Source organism: Hyposmocoma kahamanoa, unplaced genomic scaffold (genome assembly GCF_003589595.1).
Source record: "Hyposmocoma kahamanoa isolate Upper Pololo Valley unplaced genomic scaffold, ASM358959v1 170, whole genome shotgun sequence".
NCBI classification, from domain to species: Eukaryota; Metazoa; Arthropoda; class Insecta; order Lepidoptera; family Cosmopterigidae; genus Hyposmocoma; species Hyposmocoma kahamanoa.
The window spans coordinates 541,993-561,151 of NW_020653614.1; the positions used below are offsets into that span (position 1 = coordinate 541,993).

General features: G+C 38.1%; 1 protein-coding gene across 1 annotated transcript in view; it reads right to left on the minus strand.

The window, feature by feature from the left end:
- The window catches only part of LOC113225712, a 12,021-nt gene extending 7,104 nt beyond the window's left edge, over positions 1 to 4,917 (minus strand). Inside the window, exons 1-2 of the mRNA XM_026458113.1 lie at positions 4,774 to 4,917; positions 654 to 711 (exon numbers count right to left, since the gene is read on the minus strand). Coding sequence (XP_026313898.1) covers positions 654 to 711; positions 4,774 to 4,862 — 147 coding nt within the window. The 5' untranslated portion in view covers positions 4,863 to 4,917. The remainder of the gene's footprint in view (positions 1 to 653; positions 712 to 4,773) is intronic.
- Positions 4,918 to 19,159: the final 14,242 nt, after the last annotated feature.

The window sequence follows — 19,159 nt, forward strand, 5'->3', positions numbered from 1 at the left end:
CTCTGAGAGATACCCGAGAGCCTAGACGGTACACAGAACGAATCGCTCGTTTTTGCAATACAAATATGGTTTGAATATCTGCCGCTTTATTTAGTATGAGTATAATTTCAAAGTATCACGACCTATCATGTACACTGCCAAATGCAATCTAATGAAGTTACCTTTGTACGTTGTCGTAAAAATAAATTAATTTTTGAAAAAAAAAAATCTTTCTCGGTTCATTTCTCACTAATTTGGTCTTAATTTTATTTTCATGTATTTGCTTAAACAAAAGCTATTCATTTATAACCGAGACTTATAAAAATAATTTATAAAATACGTAAATTAGTGGACGTCGTCGTTACAAGGTAACAATACATAGAATTTTGTGAAGTGTCACGGGTCATCCTAGAAAATTTGTAGTTATAGCATAAGGTGTATTCATACAAACAAAAAAAATACTATCTTCAACTTTAAAAACATGCGTAATTTAACAAAGTGACAGGACTAACCAGTCGTGCGCCTGGTGGTAAGCGACACACCTATCCATGACAGTTGCAGTGCCACTCAGACCATTATATAACAAAGATCTGAAACGCACTACCACTGCGCTCATCACCCTGAGACATAAGTTGACAAGTCTCGTGTGCCTGTAATTCCACTAGCACCCTTACAGCGCATGTATTCGACACGAATTCATCGCACTCACCCTGCGCGGCCGCAGCGTAGCAACTGCGTTGGCGAAATACACTCTTTTATTTAGCTTTTACAGGTTTTTAAGTTTTAAGTTTTTTCAAGGCTAGCTTGAATATGATCTACGCGGTTGTAATTTAAACGACAACATTTAAATTCCTAGTAAATAAAATTCAGATTCGCCATTAACGTACATGAAGGCGTGGAAACTTTCGCCTCGTGTTAACTGCACAGTTACGTTTCAAAAGGAACGAGCTACTACAAATCGCACATCACAACTAACGTAGTATTATCTCAAAATTGCTCCAAGTTATATTAATATTACCTATTTAATTTCGAAGCGGCAGTGTTGTCCTGTCATTTTGAAATTATTTTTAAATCGTATACGAATAACATACAAATATAGCGAAATTTTGGAGATAAATTATTAATATAACCATTGACTCACAAATAAATGGACGACGGGTCTAATCCAAAAACCACGAAAAAAATGTCCCAAGTCAACCTATTTAAACGTAGTGACATGTAAAGGAATATGAAAAAGCTAAAACGTTGAATTTAAATTGTAATGTCATCGCAGTACTGTCTAATTTTGCTTGCTTCGCTGTTAGTCGAACAAACGAAGACTAAAGCGTGAATGACGCTCTGTATACGATTTTAACGCTCTATAAGTTCGGACACTTTTTAGCGCGGACCCGACGACCATATAATTGTAAGTCAATGAATATAACGCAATTTTTGAGATAATACTATGTTAGTTGTCACGTGCAAAATATTGACACATTTACTAATGTTTACACTTTTACTGTACAGTATGTACTATAATTATATACTATACTGTATAATTATAGGTCTTTCATTATTATATCACTTATTAATTATAACGTAAACAAATAAATAACCTACACACTTATAGCCCCGCACTAGGTAAGCCCTGTGTCGCGGGTGCCATGGACAACACCACAAATTACACCCAAACTCACGACAGAAATAAATGTGGGCTATACAAATATTTCTCCCGGCCCGGGAATCGAACCCGAGAGCTCTGCGTGGCAGACCTGCATAGTAACCTTTCGGCCACGGAGGCAGTTTATTATATCTCACGAATGGTTACATCTTTTATTAAGTATTATCAATTGTTTGTTGTCATATCGATCATTAATCACCGGTTCACCTTGGATTTTCCATTAAACCTTACGTAACTGATTTTCGATCCATATGTAGGTTAGCATTCTAGTTAATTAACACTTTAACTGATGGTGGTTTGCGTAAATATTAAATATAACTGTTTGATGACAAACATTATCTCAGTCAACAGTGACCATGAGACTTGTAACAGGCCCGAAATGTTTGGATTGTTTGGAAAATAAAATACACTCCCGGACACATATTCGACCCACCTCGCATTTTTGTCGTAAAGGGCTAGAATACAAAAACAGTGTTATTATCAAAGAAAAAGTTTTCCCCCGGTTGCAAATTTAACTACCTCTGTGGCCGAACGGTTACCATGCCCGACTGCCACAACGAGGTCCCAGGTTCGATTCCCGGGCTGGGAGAAATATTTGTATGTGAGTTTGGGTGTAATTTGTGGTTGTCTATGCATCCGCGTCACAGGGTTTCCCTAGTGCGGGGCTATGTTTAATGTGTGCGCTAATAAGAAAAAAAAAGAATAATAATCCAAATTCCCAACAAGGACTTATGGAAAGACGTTTAGTATACTAGTTTCAAAATCGCATAATAGTTTTTGATCAATCAAACATTGTTTAAGCTTAGGGCACTTAATACTGAAAATGCGTGTTGGCTTGAATTATGTGTCCGGAAGCGTACGTAACTTATAGCGTCTAGCGTATAGCGTCTGGCACGGTATGCAAGAAGACGTCGGTTCGAATCCGACCGGATCGCAGGAATTTTTTCTGAGTGTTTTTTCTGAGTGTTCGATCTTTGTATTAATAATTATAACAAACTAGTGGAGTAATTTCACAAAAAATAATTGAATATCAATTCAATAAAAATTTAATTTGTACATAAATTTTTTACAAGAAAAAAACGGCCTCAAAAGTTCGAGGAATTACTACATCTATTTGCCAAGTTTTATTGAAATCGGTTACCGAAAAGTGCTGGCACCAGATTCATGCCCTAGTTTGCCACCCTTAGAGGTGGAATATTTTAGTACTGAGGTACCCTCTTCTCCAACAAAAAAGAATCATCAAAATCGGTTCGTAATAAAGTAATCGGGTAACATACAGACACAAAAAAAATTGAGTCGAATTGAGAACCTCTCCTTTTTGTAGTGGGTAAAAAAGATAGATAGACAAAACAATTATATAAATATATATAATATACTTCCATTTTAAAATATGTGTTAGTCGTGTATTATATTTCATTATATTGCATGTATGGACGTCGACACACCAGATTACACATTTTTGTTCGAAAATCGCCTCCAGTAGCTTCATGTGCTGGCGTGTGTATATTTATATGTGTGAATTATGTATCATAATTATTTACAAACTTTAACGCTATGTGTTTTAAACAAATAGAATAATTTAGTTTAGGCTTTAAGATTCTAGAGCATATAATATTAAGATTTATATGTATATCATGTACTATTGTTTTAGACAACACCACATAGGTTTCTCCGTCCGATCCCAAAGTAAGTAACTAAAGCGCTTGTGTTATGAAAATCGGAAACAACTACGGTACGACAAACACCCAGACCGTAGTAGAAAAGTTAGTTTGTCATTAAAAATGTTTTAAATGAAATGTCATACAACAAAATTTAAGAATACGTGTTAGACAAAGATGTGTGGAAAGGCGACATGGCTCTAGAGTTCACACAAATTTGATTCAAAGTATATTCCATAGTAACTGTGCGTTCAAGTTAGAAAACTGTACCGGGATACTGCCTCTGGACCTGGTCACGCTGAGATATAAATTGACGTCTCACGACGTCATAATTGCCTCTGTGGCCGAACGGTTACCGTGCCGGACTGCCACGCAGAGGTCCCAGGTTCGATTCCCGGGGCGGGAGAGATATTTGTATGGCCTACATTTATTTCTCTCGTGAGTTTTGGTGAATCAAAGTCTAAGAATAATTTATTCCATAGGAAAAACAATATTTACACTTAAGTAGCAGTAGAGCTTGTGATAAAGTTCGTCCACGGGAGAACTGTCACATTACCTCTTCCTGCCGCCAAGCAGTAATGTTAGCATTACCGTCTTCCGGTTTATAAGGGTAAGAGTGCTGGTGAAATTACAGGCACATGGGACTTGTTAACTAATGTCTCAGGGAGACGGGAGCAGTCGCAGTGACCCTCAAGATCTTTGCGATTTATGCTCTGAGTGGCATTGCAACTGGACGTAGCTTACGATCAGGCGCACGACATGTTGGTCCCGTCACTTGATATTGTAAAAAGCTTGATAACGTCATTTTTTAAGCTACTAAACTTAAATAGTTTATTTTAAAAGAGCAATCCTTAGAGTTTCTTACTCGTTTTTGAATGACGTTGTCGTGTGTAAATTTATTTTACATTTATTTGACTTTGACTTTGCAGATCTCGTTTCACCGGTTCCAGATAATGATAATACCTCCATTTCGTTAAAAACGTCGATTACGTCACATAAAATTACACTTAAAATACGAAACAATAATTTAAGTTATATATATCAATTTTAGGATAGACAATTGGGATATGCAAAAGGGGTGCAAAGAATACTGCATAGTAAGTAATATTACAAATAGATACGTAGATACGCGACAAAAGATAAATAATAATATAAATACTTAAGGAAAAAGAAAAATGAAACATAAATATAGGAAATAAATGAAAGGGTAGTAGAGAAAAGATGAAACTTAATAGTTGAGGAAGTGATCTTTGACACTTTGAAGGAATCTAGAGAACGGGATCGTCGAATCGATTCAGAGAGAGAATTCCACAGTCCGATCGCTGTAACGGTAAAAGGGTTGGCATAAAGCGACCTTTAAGACGAAGGCGTAAAGGGATAGAATAGAGTTGAGTAAAGAAGGGATAGGATAAGAAGATCTCTACGCCGCCTGTGTATGGGCAGCCATTTAATTGATTATCCACGATGAGAACTCACCATTTACCCGGAACTCCATCTTTATCTTTACCTTTGAATCTGAGCCAAACTTGTCCTACAGGCGTTTTAAACGGTCTCATCCACGACATTTCTGTCTGTAGTACACAAAATCGCTAACTATACTTTAACAGGAAAACTATAAGAGGCACGTATTTAACCGACAATGTTTAGAATTCAACTGATTACTGTTCAACGCGCATATGTCATTGACAACTGATTATTGTTAACCCATAGATGCTATATAGCTCTTATGAGAAAGACGATAAGGTGGCATTGTAGCGCATATGTTAAGTTTGTGTTTTTTGTTGTCAGAAGATACATATGTATTTTTAGCCTTGTTTCAATTTGATTACGATATGTTTTGTGTTAACATGTTGTAATCAGGTGTGATTTAGGTGAACGTGTCATATTGATATTCCTCGACGGTGAAACATAATCGAAGATATCTTTGCTAATTACACTTGAAATCGCCACATTTATTAAACTCTACTCTACTACTCTTTTACTTCGTAAGGCAGATTCCCCTGAGAAGAATGAACAGCCCCCGCACCTTTCTACATAAGTTATATTGACCCTACCGACCCGATTATATAACCGATTATAGTGACCCTACCGACCCTTAGGGTATACGAGAAGGCCACTATAAAGTGTGTGCATAGGAGCCTTCTAAGTTCAGTTTCCGACCCCAGATCAGACAGCGTACAGGGTTGTTACAGACCGTTTTCACTGACTTTGTCCGATTCTCAAGAGATTAGTGCCTCGGGTGAGTCGTCATTGGTGCACGTACAGTACCATCGTACACTTCCCGTTGCGCATTGCGCAACTAACGGTAGCCACCGCTAACCCGTAGGCTCTAAACTCCACTACCAAATCTCCTCTTTAGTGGCGGATTTGTACACACTCGCTTTCCGACGCTGAAACGGTGTCTCTCCAGTACCCTATAACCTAAACGGCTGGAAGGATCGGAAGATATCTAGCTTATCCTCTGCTAGTTCTCCGGGTATTGTTGCAGTCAGTTACAGCTTCTGACTTAAAGGGCTCCTCCGCATCTCCTCTCCTTAGTCCCTCGACTAGGCCACTACGTACGTGAAGGCGTATCACTGACGAATGGTTTGGCTCGAACGCCCGCTGCATCCTCGTCTTGCCGGCTAGTTCGTAGTCTCCCCAGAACTCCCTATCTCTCAGGCCGGTAGGTTGCTTTAGTACCAACAGAGCTCCTTGTGAAAGAGTTCGTCCAGTGAAGTACCTATTTCTGCCGTCACCAACAACTGTTTCTCGCTGGCTGCCCGTTGTTCGGCAGCATCTAGTTGCAGCTACAAAATACTCTGGTGTTTTATTTATTTATCTATTTTGTACAACTTAAAGTACTTCTAAGCTTGTGGGTGATTTCGAGAAGCTCTGTGAACACAATTTTATGTTTCAATAAAACAGGAATAATTGAGATATAGAGCTTAATATTTTTTCCAGGTGCAGTACACATGTTACATTTAAGAATGGGATTCGATCTTGCTCATATGACCACCACGAGCACATCCACCAGCGGCACTTTAAAAAACGCTATGAGATACCCTGTTATTATATTACAAATATATTTTATGAGCACCAATTTTCGCCTGACTTCGGTACTAAGGTACATGTATACTCGATAAATCTTTTTACACCCGATAAGTTTGTACTCATTCCAGTTCAACACCTTCTAGATCAAAATCTTATCGAAGTTTTCTTATCACAAATTATTACACAAAACAAGCAGATAATTTCGGTAGGTGCGTCGTCGATAGGTCATATAAGAGTCGCATAAAACTAAAAACTGAAATAAAGAAATGAATACATACTCGTAGTGCGGACTTATTATGTAAGCTAAGCATAGTAGTTGATAGAGTCTCTTTAAGCGGTTAACTCAAGCTCAAATTCATTTATTCCAAAATTTACAAAATGCATTTATGAACAATAATAAAATGTATAACCTAAAGTTCAGCACAAGGCTTCGTCAATAGGTAATCTAATACAAAAAAAGTGAGATTCACGTGAAATATACTTAATTTAAAAAGAAATCCCGCCCTGTATCGTGCCCGGGGCAAAAGTTCCCATTATACTGGCAGCATTGCCTCGCTGGACAGCAATGGACACCTGCTGAACTAACCACGACCCAGAGCGGTGATCGCAGCCCCTGTCTCTGAGTCGGCGACCCAACTCTTTAAACGGTTAACTATAAGTAGCCCGAAATGTCACTTTCCAGAAATAGCGTTTGCTCGAATTTTCATAACCTCGAAAGTAATTTTGAAAGGAAAAAGTTTTTCCTTTCAAACCTAACTTAACCTAACCGAACCTAGTTGTGTCTTTGCGATAAACAACCAACATATCTTGAGAGAACAACGGTTTCGTTATAATTCGGTTTTCGGTGTAATGGAAATTCTAACAAACGTTATTTCGGAAAAAATAAATTCGAGTTTGCACGTCACGGTTCGCTTCCATATTTATCTTCTTAGTGTGCTGCTTCTCCGCGAAGGTTGGTGACCATCACAGCTATCCTGATTTTTTAAGCTGCCGCACGAAAGAGCTAAGATTGAACCAGTCTCTCAAACTCTTCAACCACGAGGTTTTCCTTCTACCACGACTCAGCTTTCCTTGGATTTTTGTGCAGGGGAAAATCCAATCCGGATTCTTTAAATCGCAAAGATTTGCGGTGCAGTGCCAGTTGACTAGTTCCATGTGCCTGCAATTTCACCAGCACCCTTCAAAACCGGGACGCAGTAATAGAAATAGCTAAGACGGCAGTACTTCCCTGGACAAAGTCTTTCACAATGACCTCTACCGACACTAAAGGTGTACGGAGCACACAGGCGCAGGGTTTCGTGCACGCAAACGAAGTAAGTTCTATTATTTCCCAATATCATTTATAAATGTACCATTTGCACCCGAATTTCCGATCGCTGTAGAAAACATTACTGTAAGTATTCCACTTTGATCACGTGCCAAGGTAATTATTGCACCCGGTTGCTATATAGGCTAGCGCTAATGTTGATCAGTTCATATCACAAAAACATACATTCATTCTTAGTTTTTTTAACTAGGAACAGTTACTTCAGCTATACCAGTGAGTACTGCTGCCACTTAAGGGATGGCTCTGCTCCCTCTGCTAAATACGAACTGGCCACCTTGGATTCAATCGACAAGCGTAGCAAGAGGCTTATAGGTGGCTCGGGATTAGTAGAGGCAAGAGAGCCTTGAACACCGCCGTAAAGTTGCCTGCTTATAGGTATTCTACAGGATATATCACGAAGAGAGTGCGATGGAATTCCATGCATGCAATTATACAATTGCATAATTTGATTCCACCTTCCCCTGTCCATCATCAGGGGATTAAACGTGGGGTTCCACCGCCACGTTGTGGACATTCCCAGGATTCGCGCGAAGCATTTCGCTTCCACATTTATGGCGAGCGGCAAGAGATTGGAATTCCCTACCTGCGGACTTATTCCCCAGACCAGAGTGTTGAAGGTGATAAGCACTTTCCATTTGGTGAGATGGAGAACAAAGCTCACTTATTTCTTTTATTGCTATTGTTTATTAAATAAACCTGGCAGTTATTAAAGACTGAAGGTTAGACTATAGAAACTATCATCTATAACCTCTTACATTTGTCACATGGTTAACAATCTAGTTAGGTCAATTGGTATTGCATCGATAAATTGGAGTCTAAGTATAGCAATTGACATTGTAAAACCTATTCAATATATCATGTAAGTATTGTCGAATAAATCAAACCTCGCCTCGTAAGAATATAAAAAATTGTTTATTGTACGTATGTCCGTAACCATCTTCAGTATGCATCTCAAATTTGAAATCCCTGCTACGATACTTACTCTAACAACCATCGAGTATAAGAACCAGAAATAGAGACGAAATAAGGGCAATGCATCCCAGGCAACTCATGAGGCAAATGTGTCTTATATCACTTTTAAATATCAACTCTCGTTTGCGCTGAAATCACAAATTAGAAAGCTGAAATAGTACAGCGCCAACAGCTGACCTGTGTGTACGTCTCCGTATATTCCAATAATATTCTGTATTTATTGTATTAAATATAATATCTCTAACAATGGGGGCTGTTCGGTGATGTGGGAAAAACAGCAAAACATCTAATTACAAAATAAACGGAATCACATTTCATCGGCAATTAAATATTAAATGTGTAATTTTTGAATTTTGTCCATTATAGCAAAGCTCAAGTTAAACTGGTCGATTTGAAGTGAAACACGCATCAATTGTTTCGAATTCGGGCTGGCCAATGGGAGCGCAATTGTCACCGTAATGATTTGGCAGAATAGTTTCCAAACAAATTAAATGACATTTCGTCCCTATGTTTGGTTATATATTCGATGCTAACAGCATTTAAAAATAATACAGAAGAAATTTACTACATTTTTAAGTTACAAATTTAAACTGCCCCATTTGGAGTACATACAACGTTGTGAAAAATTTCATCAATTGCCTTTATTATCTACGGAAAAATATAGCTGTTGCTGCACATTGCTCAGAATGAGATTGATCCCCTCAGTAATGTTACATTCAAAGTTCCAATTAGGAATAATTTGCTCCATGTTCCATTTCGTCGTACTAATTTTAGAATTAACAGTTATCTCCCAAAAACATTAACATTATTTAACCAACTCAATGATGACGGTCGAATATATCGTTTCTGTTGCAGCGTTAAAAATATATAAATACTAGAATCACCAATAACTTCTTACCAAGTGACTGAGAGAAGAAATAAATCAATGCAACGACTGAAAGTGTAATTTGCTTACTTTATGAAATGAAGATATTTTATTTGAATCACGAAATAAGGAACTTTATATTTATCGAAAAGAAATTAACATTCTTAGGCTCAATTCACACTGGCGCAGAGTCGAAGCATCGCGACGCGTCATGTTTTTCGCCTATAGCATATTCGTCTCTATTTTCCCATTATTAAGGTACGAATTTGTGTTATGCAAATATGGAGACAAGCGCGCGTTACTTGGGCTCAGTGAAGCATCAGACGCCGACCACACTGTGATCCGGGTGCGCGGTCAAGCGTTGTAGTTATAAATCCGCTGTCGCTATGTCCGTTGCCGTTCTCAATGACAACGGAAACGCAGATGCAAGTCTTGTTATAACGAGTCATAGGAACACAAACACAAGGTAGCTGCTTTAGTATGCATAATCCCAAGTGACAGAACAACAAGTCGTGCATCTTGTGGTAAGCGACACGCCTGTTCATATAGATAATATAGTATATAAGTAGTAACGAACAGTTGCAGTGCCACTTAGAGCTTTAAATCGCAAAGCTCTGAGGGGCACTGCCACTGCGCCCGTCACCCTGAGACATAAGTTTACAAGTACCATGTGCCTGTAATTTCACCAGTGTTGCATACTCTGTATCATGCATAAAGCATAAACCATTATCTTTATTGTCTATGACTCACTTCCCTTGTCGTTCAAATCTAAACCACTGTACTATGTCGCAAAATAAATTGTACTTAGTATACAATTATAGGTATGATAAAACCTCTCCGAATTGACAGCCATGTGCCGGAACAATGGCGGACATGGAAACAAAAATTTGAAGTTGCTATATTTTTGAGTTTGATAGGTGAACGACAAGAGGAGTGAGTCATAGACAATAAAGAAGGTATAAGCATTATGCATGACACAGAGTATGCCACAACCAGCACCTAAGGGTGCTTTAAAACTGGAACGCAGTAATGCTAACATAAATAGGAATGATTGCAGTACTTCCCTGGATGAACTGTGTTACAAAGATATCTATTGTTCGTTTATGGTGTTTCTAACTTGGTACTCAAAGTGAAACAATCATTTATTCCATGGGTAAAATTTTTAAACTTGAAAACGTCATTTTTTAAGCTCGTTCACCACGCTGACCTCCCTGAGAAGAACGAACGAGAAACTCTAGGGTTTGCTCTTTTCAAATAAACTTAAATGCTATGGAATACACTTTGAATCATAATTGTGTGGAATATAGGGTCGTATTCCAGAACTCTACTCAATACTCAAGTCAGGACTTGAGTATTGCAGTTACCTCTGAAAATCATAGTCAAGTCCTTGCCATTAGGGTCGTATTAACAGTGCTTGAAATCATACTCCAGTATGCTCAAATCCTGACTTGAGCATTGAGTGGGTCGTATTCTAGAACTCTACTCAATGCTCAAGTCAGGATTTCAGTATGGTTTAAAGCACTCGAAATCATACTCAAGTCCCTGCCATTAGGGTCGTATTTCCAATGCTTGTGTTTCCAGTGCAATCCTGACTTGAGCATTGAGTAGAGTTCTAGAATACGACCCTTAGACTCATGTTGTCTTTCCATACTTTTTTATCTAACACATACTCTTCAATTTTGTGATATGATTTTTCAATTAAAATACTTTTAATGTAAGTTTTAAACTTAGGAAATGATAATCTTAATATATTCTCCGGAATCTTATTGTAAAAACGTATACAGTTCCCCATAAAAGAATCGTTTAAACGAAATCGTAGTACCATGAATTTGGTCTTAGTTCTAAGGTTAATACTATCTTAACGAAATCACGTATATTTTTACGGGCATACAAAACATTTGAGTAAAGGTACTGCGATGCCACAGCTATGATACCAGTGTCCTTACGGTACACAGAACGAATCGCTCGTTTTTGCAACACAAATATGGTTTGTATATCTGCCGCTTTACCCCACATGAGAATTCCGTAGGACATTATACTATCGAAGTAACTAAAGTAAACTAGTCTAGCAGTAGCAACATCGGTAAGCTCACGTATTCTACGGAATGAGTATGCAGCAGACCTTAATTTGCTAGCTAAGGAAGATATGTGTGGTAACCCTTTATGTTTACTATCAAAGGTCACTCCCAAAAAGACAGCTTTATTAATAAGGTCCAAATGTTCTCCATTTATTTCTGGTTGGACCAGTCGATTTTACACTAGGCAATTTAAATTTAACACAATTTTATTGTACTTTTATGTCCATCCTCGGCTTCAATCTGTCGTATTTTATTATAATATGAGACGAAGAAATCGTACACCTGATGGTAAGCTACACGCCTGTCCATGACAGTTATAATGCCATGCAGAGCATTAGATTGCAAAGATCTGAGGGGCACTAGCATGGCGCCTGTCACCCTGGGACATAAGTTGACAAGTCCCATGTACCTGTAATTTGACCAGCACCCTTACCCTTCACTGACGTTACTGCTTGGCGGCAGAAATAGATAAGGTGGCAGTACTACCGTGGACAAACTCTTTCACAAGGAGATCTACTGCTATTGAATCTTCTTGCTCCTCCTATCGTCACCTCGCCTTGCAAAGTGTCCCACCCAACTCCATTTGAGTTCCATGATCCGAGTTCCAGCATCCTGGATTTTCGTCTGTCGTCGGACCTCAACGTGCGGAACTCGGACTACAGGCTGATGCCAAGCATAGAGTCACACAGTAGGTTTATTCAATCTGACTATTTCAAATGTAATTTGCTTACTTATGAAATAAGGTTGTTGACCTTGCTCTATAGAGCAATGGAGAACTACGTAACCTACATTTCTTTCATAATTGTGAAGAGGTGTAATCATTGAAGTGATAGACAATAAACTTTATCTCCACAGACTTAGTGTCTCCGAAAAGATTGTGAAAATATCAAAAGCTATTTAAAAACATTTCTACACAGACTTGAAACAATGCCAACACTTTTAAATGCATTTTATACGATTCATCGTGCACTTTTAATGTTTTCAGACTCATGTGACTGGACCTGTTTCTGTTCATCACACACTATACGTGCAATTAAAATTTTATAAAATTTAAATATTTCTGCGTGCGCCATAGTTATTCTGACAAAAAATCAATTAATTGATTGATTGATTGAATGTTTACCACCAGGCGTAATCTTGACTTGTTGTTGTTGTCACTCGTATAATTAAAAAAAAAATGTTTTTTTTTATTATCTAAACTAAAATATGAATGTTAAGAAATAAATGTTAAATGTAAATTTGTGAAATTACAAATCACCACGTTAACAAAATATGTTTAAAAACTAAAACATTATTTAGGACAGCAATATTTAGTACGGTCATAAACTTACGGTTTAAAAAATCGTAATAAGTATCTAATAACAAAGCTTTTAAATATATATATAATATGCTAGCTGATGCCCGCGACTACGCCTGCGTTGAATAAGTACTTTTAGTAGCCTACTGTATAGTTTTATTGATTCGACGACGAAAGTTTGTATGGAGATACAAACTTTCGTCCCCTATTACAGTCCCTTTAAGATTTATTTTTGTACAAAAAGTAGCCTATCGACTGTAAACTGTCAATCGGTACTATCTCAATTTGGACAACTTTACACTACTGTACACTTTACACGATGAAGAAAAAAATTGTTTGCGTCATTTATATAGCATCTGGTTTATTAAATAAAAATACGTTCTGTATGTGTAATAAAAATATTTAAAAACTACGTATTTTTCGCTATGTCCTTCTCCTAGGTCACATTTATATTTATACCAAAATTCATCAAAATTGGTTCACCGTAGGGTTGCACATTACGATTAGTTTTTTATACAGATCGATTCAAGTCTCAAACAATCTCTTTCTAAACCCCTGTTTTTGTTTGACCTGCAAGAAAAGCAGTTTGACAACATCTAAGTACAATAAGTCCACAATATTTGGCCATTGGCGCTACACGCCTTATCTATTTCCGCCACCAAGCAAAAATGTGAGCATTACTACGTTCCAGTTTAGAAGGGTAAGGGTGCTGGTGAAATTACAGGCACTCGGGACTTGTCAACTTATGTCTCAGGGTGATGGGCGCAGTGGCAGCCGACTGAAGCCAAAAAGGCTGTCGATATTTTTTTTTTTATCCAATTTAATTCTGAAACGCCTGGAACCAGGCTTGTCCCAACGAAAATTCTCCATTCGATCCTAAAATTCATAGGAGCTGGGAGTACATGTTATGCAAAAATACTTTAAATGACTTAATGAGTCATTGCACCCCAATAGACCAAGCGCGTCTGGAAACGGCGTCCAAGTGGGAATCTGGCCACTAGCTACACCTTTTCCCTATGCCAGTACCTGTACCTTCCTGAGCGCCGAGACCATTCGCACAGCTGCAGGCCTTAGCCTTGGTGTCCCAGTTTGCTCCCCTCATCAGTGTCCTTGCGGCAAAGACGTAAGTGCTCTGGGTTACCACGGTGTTTCCTGCCAGCTGAGCGCCGTCCGTATCTCCCGGAATGCCGTCCCGGTTAAAGTGCCCGCTATACTCGAGCCAAGCGGCATGTCGCGAACAGATGGTAAACGCCCGGACGGAATGACTCTCACCCCTTGGAGTATGGGCAGGGCACTGGTGTGGGACGCCACATGTGCCGACACAGTTGCCCCATCCCATCTCCAGCACACCAACAACTAAGCTGGCGGAAAAAATAAAAAGTAATAAAAGTACTAAGATCTCGACTCTGACTACCTATTTACAGCCTTTGGAGTCGAAACCCTTGGCTCGTGGGATCCCAGAGCCCTTCATCTGTACTAAATTGTATCCAAAAAATTAATAGAGTGTCTGGGAAACCCAAGGAATAGCCTTACAATTTTATTCATATAATTTGATCCTAGTTTTACTTTCTAGTATTTGAGCTTTTATTGTACCTTACCTGTACAATAGGAAAATAAACTTAAAAAACTAATATTTTATTTATTTTGAAACGATTTTTATGAGATCGATTGAAAGGCATATGATTCGATTTGTGGATCGATTCATAGGCATGTGATCCGTAACGATTAAAAAAAATCGATTTTAAAGCAAAGAGATGTGCATCCCTAGTTCAGCGGTGTATATTAACCTTCGCATTTATAATATTAAGTTTGGATGGTTTTAAACGTTCCCAAACACGCAAATTTTGTCATAATCCAGTTCGATATAGATTATGCCGTCTGTAAGCTTAAAAATAGCATTTGTGTATATCTATCTAATCGAGAATTAACATTTTCTTGAAACCGGTTAAAATGAATCACGGAATGCGAGTGATTTAAACAATATCTCATAGTTTAATGACTTCGTGTCCTGATTCTCGTGTTTACTTTACACCTACGAAAAATGTCACGGGTAAATAGGGTATTGGACGGACTGGTTTCTTTGGTGGTAAACGGATTACACGTTTGTATTTCCATGTTGTTAATTTTCATTCCACAATGGTGTACGAAGCGTTCAACATCATCCCATTTATACGTCCCACTGTTTTTCTTCTTTGCTTTCACTGCCGAAGCTCGCCACGATTTTTTTTCTAAAATTTCCTACTTCATTATTTTTGGTTTTGTCATTATGTTAAAAAATATTTTTAATTGGTTCGATTATAAGATCTAATTATATGTAGAAGTGTAGTAAATTATTTATTATTTATTTATTCATTATTTGTTTATTTATTTATTGTTTATTATATTTATGTTTATATATATACTTTACCTTGATGCGAAATCGTAAGCAATATTTAAAACTCTTAAATATTTCCATAGTACGATAATTAGAAAACCGTAGAAGTAGAGTTAATTAGTTAGTAGCAGCAGAGCTTCTTGTGAAAGAGATGTCCAGGAAAGTACAGCCACCTTATCTATTTCTGCCACCAAGCGGTGATGTCAGCATTACTGTGTTCCGAGTTTGAAGGGCAAGGGTGCTGGTGAAATTACATGGGACTTGTCGACTTATCTCTCAAGGTGACGGGCGCTGTCGCAGTGCCCCTCAGATATTTGCGATTTAAAGCTCTGAGTGGCACTGCAACTGTTATGGACAAGCGTGAAGCTTTCCGTCAGGTGCACGAAAATTCAAAAGTCAATGGTCATTCAATAAAAAACTTAATAACAACAAAAAAAAATCACATACTAGGGAGACCCTGTGTCGACGGTTCCATGGACACACACAAAGACAACCACAGATTACACCCAAACTCACGAGAGTAATAAATTTAGGCCATACAAATGTTTCTTCCGGCCCGGGAATCGAACCTGGGACCTCTGCGTGGCAGTGCGGCCACGGTAACCGTTCGGCCACGGAGGCAGTTACATCTATTTGCCAAGTTTTATTGAAATCGGTTATCGGAAAGTGCTCGAAACTGGATTCATTACTTAGTTTGCCACCCTCAGAGGTGAAATATCTTTCAAACAAAAAATGAATCATCAAAATCGCTTTGCAAATTATTTATCGCGCAACATACGTACAAAAAAAGTCAAATTGGGAGCTTCCTTCTTTTTGGAAGGCGGTAAAAACATATTAATTTCCACACCAAGAACTCTATATTAGATTTTCTCAACATTTTCCTTCAGCATTAAACCATGTTATTCTGTTGTTAGTACGTTATGTACTACGTAGAAATATCTATGTATACATAATGTAGTTTACGCGGCAGAGCGCAAAAATAAACAATCGCTTCTTAGAACTATACTGACCAGGTGCCACTGACTTATACGGGTGCGCTATAAGGAAAAACGAGACAGTTTGACAGCGTTTTTAACGCTTCGTTAACCTTCAAACGCCGTGTTCTTTTTATAGCTACGGTCCACAGCTGGGCACAAGTCTCGTCTTGGGAGAGGGAGAATATCGGACAAGGCTATACAGACATACAACACTGATCTGTCTTCTAGTGAGGTGCGGTTGTGAAGGGTAAGGGTGCTGGTGACATTACAGGCACTTGTCAACTAATTATTTTTTTATTATTCAAATGTAAGTATGCATTTGACCTCCGTCTCACCTGATGGAAAGTGACGATGAGGTCGACGACGAATGTACACCTAAATAATGCCTATTCACTCTCGCCTTGAAAAGGTCCAAGTTATAACGTTCAGGGAACAAGTCTGCAGGCAGGGAATTCCACTCCATAGCCGTTCGCCATAAAATTGTAGAAGCGTAACGCTTCGTGCGAATCTTTGAAATATTCACAACAAAGGGGTGGAAGCCAAGACTACGCCTAGTCCCCTGATGTTGGAAAGTTGGGAAGGCGGAATTAAATCGTGTAATTCTATCGCACACTAATAGCTCCATCGTTTTCGTTCAGTAACTAAAATTTTGACAGGTCAACGTCAAATATAAATGATTTTAACACTACTTTTATTTTTTTTCCATCCTCTAACACTTTTATAGAGCACTGCTGTGATCCTGTTTTGAAGGGTAAGCGTGACTGGTGAAAGTGCAGGTACATGGGACTTGTCAACTTACGTCTCAGAGTGACGGGCGCAGTGGCAATGCCTATCATATTTTTGCAATTTCAAGCTCTGAGCGGTACGGTAACTGTTATGAACAGGCGCATTGCTGAACACCAAGCACACGACTTACTCGTCCCGTCATTTGGTGCCATAAAAAAAAAGATGAGAGGACTCAACAGTGTATTGCAGTTTTGGCTCACATGATTCGTTTTGAGGACTTCAACAGTTAAAGTACACTTTTGAACTCGGTTTGTTTTTTAAATAATATCATTATTAAAAAAAACGCGTCGTGTGTTATTTACGTGGGGCCAATAGCCTGCAAAGCTTGACATCTCGTTTTGAAACCGCAACAATCTCGCTGCGCAATCGTCAGCCAAAATTTCAGCGGGAGTAATTTTATATTTCCCCAATCCCAAATTACTTTCGCTGTTCTGTTTTAATCCAGACGCAAATCGGTTCGAGCGCGCGGTGAACGCGCGGCGGCCATCTTGCTAATAAAAATACATAGTCGCAATTAAATTAAAAAAAAAAATACGCGCGAAACGAAAGAAAGAAAAATAATAGTGTTGTCCAGTCGACTTTTTCAAAAAAAGTATTTATTTTAAACTGTGTGGTGCATATGTGCTGTGTTTTTAAATAGATGATGATTTTGTATTGGTAAGTAAGTACTTTGTTTTTAGTCTTTTAGTGACGTGTGAACATTTTTGTTATTGCCTTTGCATTCGTCCCATATTAGGATAGGTTAGGTTGATTTCTAATACAAAAAAGAAAGAACTAAAGGAAAAACTTATAGTTTTTTGTATATACCTTTGTGTGAATTCGCACTCTTGGTTTAAGTTGTGTCATGGCGTTTAAGGCCGCAGGCCACATCTGTAAAAATTAATTACAATAAATGTTTTCTATTTCTATTTCTAAAAGAAGATGAGAACTTTTTTTTATTAAGAGTTTTGGCTTGGATACAAGTCCTTTGATGGCTCAAAGGACTTGTATCCAATTCTTCGTTTAATTATCGGGATCCTCAGTAACATTCTTCATTGTGGTTCTAATACATTATGTTTTCACTTTTTCTTAAATAACTTAGTTCACTTATTGGGGTTTTTTAAATAGTCTTAAGCTGCGGGTGTCAATATTTATGTTTTCACTTTCACTTAAATCACATTCATGTCACTTTGAACAAAAACTTAGTATAAAGCCTTTTGCAATTTGGTTTAAAACAAGGAGTATAGTTGTAACTTTCTTGTTCACTATTTCTTTCACCGATTTTTTCTTCAAAATATACTTAAAATAAAAATTATCTTTGTAAAAGCTGTACTTGTAACTTCAAAAGCCAGTCATTTTCCAAAAAATGGAAACTTTTTTTATGATATCAAGTGATGGAACGAACAAGTCATGCGCCTGATAGTAAGCGACACGTCTATCCATAATAGTTGCAGTGCCACTCAGAGCTTACAATTGCAAAGATCTATCTCTCACATAAGTTGACAAGTCCCATGTGCCTGTAATTTTGCTTTTACCAGCACACACCTGAAACGCAGTAATGCTCAAGTTTACTGCATGGCGGCAAAAATAGGAAAGTTTTCATTCCTGGATGAAATAATAATGCAATACACTCATAGCTACACACTAGGGAAACCCTGTGTTGTGGGTGCTACATGGTATGAATACACACATAGAACACCACAAATAACACCCAAATTCAGGAGACAAACAAAGGTCATACAAATAAATAAATAGAGAATGTTAAACGAAAAAAGTGACAACTTTAGCAACTGGGGTTTTTGGTTGGATTAGGCCGAAAACTTTCGTTGGTGGGTTGGTTTTAAGAGATCGGACGGACATTGTTTTTGGTTATTCAGTGGTCAGGACAGTCTCATTTTGCTAAGATATGTTGAATTGTGTTGTAAAAATTCTGTTACGCATCTATTGTTGATTCTTCTTCTTCTTCTCGAGGTTCCACGTCCTACCGAAGGTCGGCGATCATTAGGGCTATCTGTATTTTAGACACAGCTGCACGGAACAAGGATCGTGTGCTCAGGTGAACCATGTCCGAAGATTCTTAAGCTACGAAGTACGCCTTCTTCCTGGTGGTCGCTCTCCCTGTAACTTTCCTTGCATAATAAGTCGGAGGAGGTCGTATATATCCTTACGCATTG